Consider the following 2820-nt stretch of genomic DNA (forward strand, 5'->3'; position numbering starts at 1 on the left):
TGTTAGCAGCGTGGTCCTGTTAGCAGCGTGGTCCTGTTAGCAGCGTGATAATAACAACCACAGCAACAGACGATGACTGCCCTCCAGAACCGGGTCCGGCAGACACAGAACTTCCAAAGTTTCCCTGCAGAACCGAACTGTTCCGTAGAGTTGGGTCCGTGCAGACAGATGGAGGTTCATGGAGACGGCCACCATGACAGGCGCCTGAGCCTGAGGTGGGAAGGACGCCGGGAACTGAACCACGATGGCAGGAGCGCAAGGCAGCGACACGAAAAACTCCAAAAGTGTGTCGCGGTCGTTCCTGCACCAGTGGAGGCTCAAAAAAAGTTAAAACCAAAACAACAGGAGCAACAAAAGAAGTTGAGTTGAAGCGGAGCTCCTGTCAGCGCGGCCTCACTGCAGCGCACGTGACGTCACGGACGTTCTGTGGGTCACTGTTCAACTTCAGGCAGATTGATTGAAATTACATGTTGTACACAAGAGACTGGGTGAGCCACATTGCATGCTGGGTAGTCTTGGGATGGTTGACTTTTTGTGTTCTCTGTTCCGACGGTTGTCGGTTCTGTTTAACGTTGGGTACACGTGCACCAGCGGATGTAGAAAAGGGTGAGCGCTCACACCGTGACAGCTCCTGGGCTGTAGAATCCAAAGTACCGTGATGTAATCGGACATTTTCAGCGTTGCTGTTTTTCAGGTGGCTACACTGTCGTGTCCCGTCTGACGGCCCAGCTCGTCCAGTCCCGGTTCTTCACACAAAACATCGTTCAACACAAAGTTCCTGCTTTTCATCGGACCGGAGCTCATTTACTGTTTCCTGCAGAGCAAATATTTGAGCAGATTCAAACAGACTTTTGTTCAGGCCCGACGTGGACACCCGAGCCGTCGGTCACGCCTGCAGCTCCTCCCTGATAAAAACCCACTCAGCTGAAATCAGGACGACCCGACGGCTGCGTTTCCTGGAGCTTAGAGAAATGTCCCGAGGCTGCTTCCTGTCTGCATGATGAGCGCACAGAATCCGATCCGCCGCGGCGCATCGATCAGGAGAACGTTGATCTTCAGCGCCTGAGGTCCAGGAAGCATCGTTTGCTAAAATTAGATGAGAGGAAACGTTTTCAGCTCAGGTTCTAAAATGACTCGAGTCGGACCTGAAGTTTACAGAAACACAACGGATCCCATCGTGTTCGTAGAACCTGCAGCACCAGAACTCTGCTTTTCTGTTTGTCTCTCCTGGTTCTGGAGGAGTTCTGGACCACTCGTCTTTCCATCGTTGCTTCAGTTCATTGAGGTCCACCACAGATGTTCAGTCAGGTTCAGGTTCTGGACTCTGGACCGCTGCAGCACCTTGGTTCTGGTCTTGTTGAGTTGTTCTGCTGTAGATCAGCTGCTGTTTTGGATCCTGGTTCTGTTGGGCCCAGTTTGTTGGACAGATGGACTCATTTGTTCTACAGGAGTTCTGGTCCACTCAGGGGCTGACAGGAGCCCAAACCATCAGCCTCCACCTCCGTGCTGACGGCTGGAGGGGCTGTCTGCTGCAGTGCATTCTGGGTAAACATCTTTCCTCTGGTCCGGTTCTGGTCCAGAAGTCTGGTGGTTCCTGCAGATGAACCGGTTGAGCTGCCATCTTGTTTTTAGAGCGCACACCGAAGCGACACGTTTCTTCCTCTTCGTGGTTTTCTCACAACGTGGAAACTGGATTGATTAGAGATTATTTGATTAGAGATTATAAATAATCTCAATGATGGAAACGCTCGTGGCTTTTCTTTTATTATGCTCCAAAATAAAATGGTAGAAATTAAAAAAAATTTGGTTTATTCTGGAAAACAGCTGAGAGTTCATACTTTATGTTCTGATAAAATAAAAAAAAATAGTAAAAACAAATCAGATTAAAATCTGTACGACATTAAGCTTTTGCTTGTTGAGCTAAAATTACTAATATTTAATAATTTGATACATTTTTTGGACAATTCCTAAGAATTTTTTAAATTCTCGGTTTAGGTTAAACTTTTATTTTGAATAAAGGGCTAGTTTTTGTTTGAAGTGGGTTGTGTGGAGTACTTCTGAGCAGTCAGTGTGTCACCTGCAGCAGATGAGAGTCCTGAAATCTAAAACAACTCAAACGTTAATTCTAGTTTAACTTTTATCTGTTTTCAGCTGCTTCAAGCAGAAAATACATTAAAAACATTTACTCAAAGAGATGACAATATGTTCAATCCTGATTCTTTAAACCGAGACCCTCTGACCGCTGTCTGCTTCAGGTGAGACGCTGACCGTTCATAAACTCAGCGGCGCTTTACAACGAGCTGAACTGTCCCTTTACTGGTGCGATCGGCCCCATCCAGACCTTTAATGATTAACTCGTCTCACAGACGAACTGTTTCTCTGAACTGTGGTGAGAAGTCACCGGAGAGGACGGACTGAGCAGATGATCCGCTCGGTGTTCGTCCGAGTCCCACCAGAACCGCCACAGCCCGGGTTCCTGTTCGAGCTCCTCACAACAGACGGACTCTAATGGTCCAGAAAATAAACGCCTGTAAAAAACGATAAAGTTTTCACACAAAGAGATGAGATGAAAGAGTTCTTTGTTTTCTGTTTGTTGCAGGAAACAAGCTCGTGTCTCCGTACAGCAACTACACGGGTCAGATGCGGGCTTCGGTCTACCAACCCACCGAGCTCGCGCTCATCTCCAAACCTGCAGGAAGTGTGAGGAAAATGTTCCCGACACACACTTCTGAATAAATCACACACACACACACACACACACACACACACACACACACACACACACACACCCACACACACACACACACACACACACACACA

The 2820-nt window shown here is 47.7% G+C and overlaps 2 protein-coding genes across 2 annotated transcripts in view; one reads left to right on the forward strand and one right to left on the reverse strand.

Moving 5' to 3' along the window:
- Positions 1-2753, forward strand: part of gprc5c (G protein-coupled receptor, class C, group 5, member C) — a 6725-nt gene extending 3972 nt beyond the window's left edge. Inside the window, exon 3 of the mRNA XM_037691688.1 lies at positions 2600-2753. Within this exon, the coding sequence (XP_037547616.1) occupies positions 2600-2736 (137 nt within the window). The 3' untranslated portion in view covers positions 2737-2753. The remainder of the gene's footprint in view (positions 1-2599) is intronic.
- st6galnac (ST6 (alpha-N-acetyl-neuraminyl-2,3-beta-galactosyl-1,3)-N-acetylgalactosaminide alpha-2,6-sialyltransferase) overlaps positions 1-2820 on the reverse strand; it is a gene marked incomplete at its 5' end in the record, with an annotated part of 28709 nt that overhangs the window by 17829 nt on the left and 8060 nt on the right.

Source organism: Nematolebias whitei, chromosome 17 (genome assembly GCF_014905685.2).
Source record: "Nematolebias whitei isolate Nwh7 chromosome 17, NemWhi1, whole genome shotgun sequence".
In the NCBI taxonomy this organism is placed as follows: Eukaryota; Metazoa; Chordata; class Actinopteri; order Cyprinodontiformes; family Rivulidae; genus Nematolebias; species Nematolebias whitei.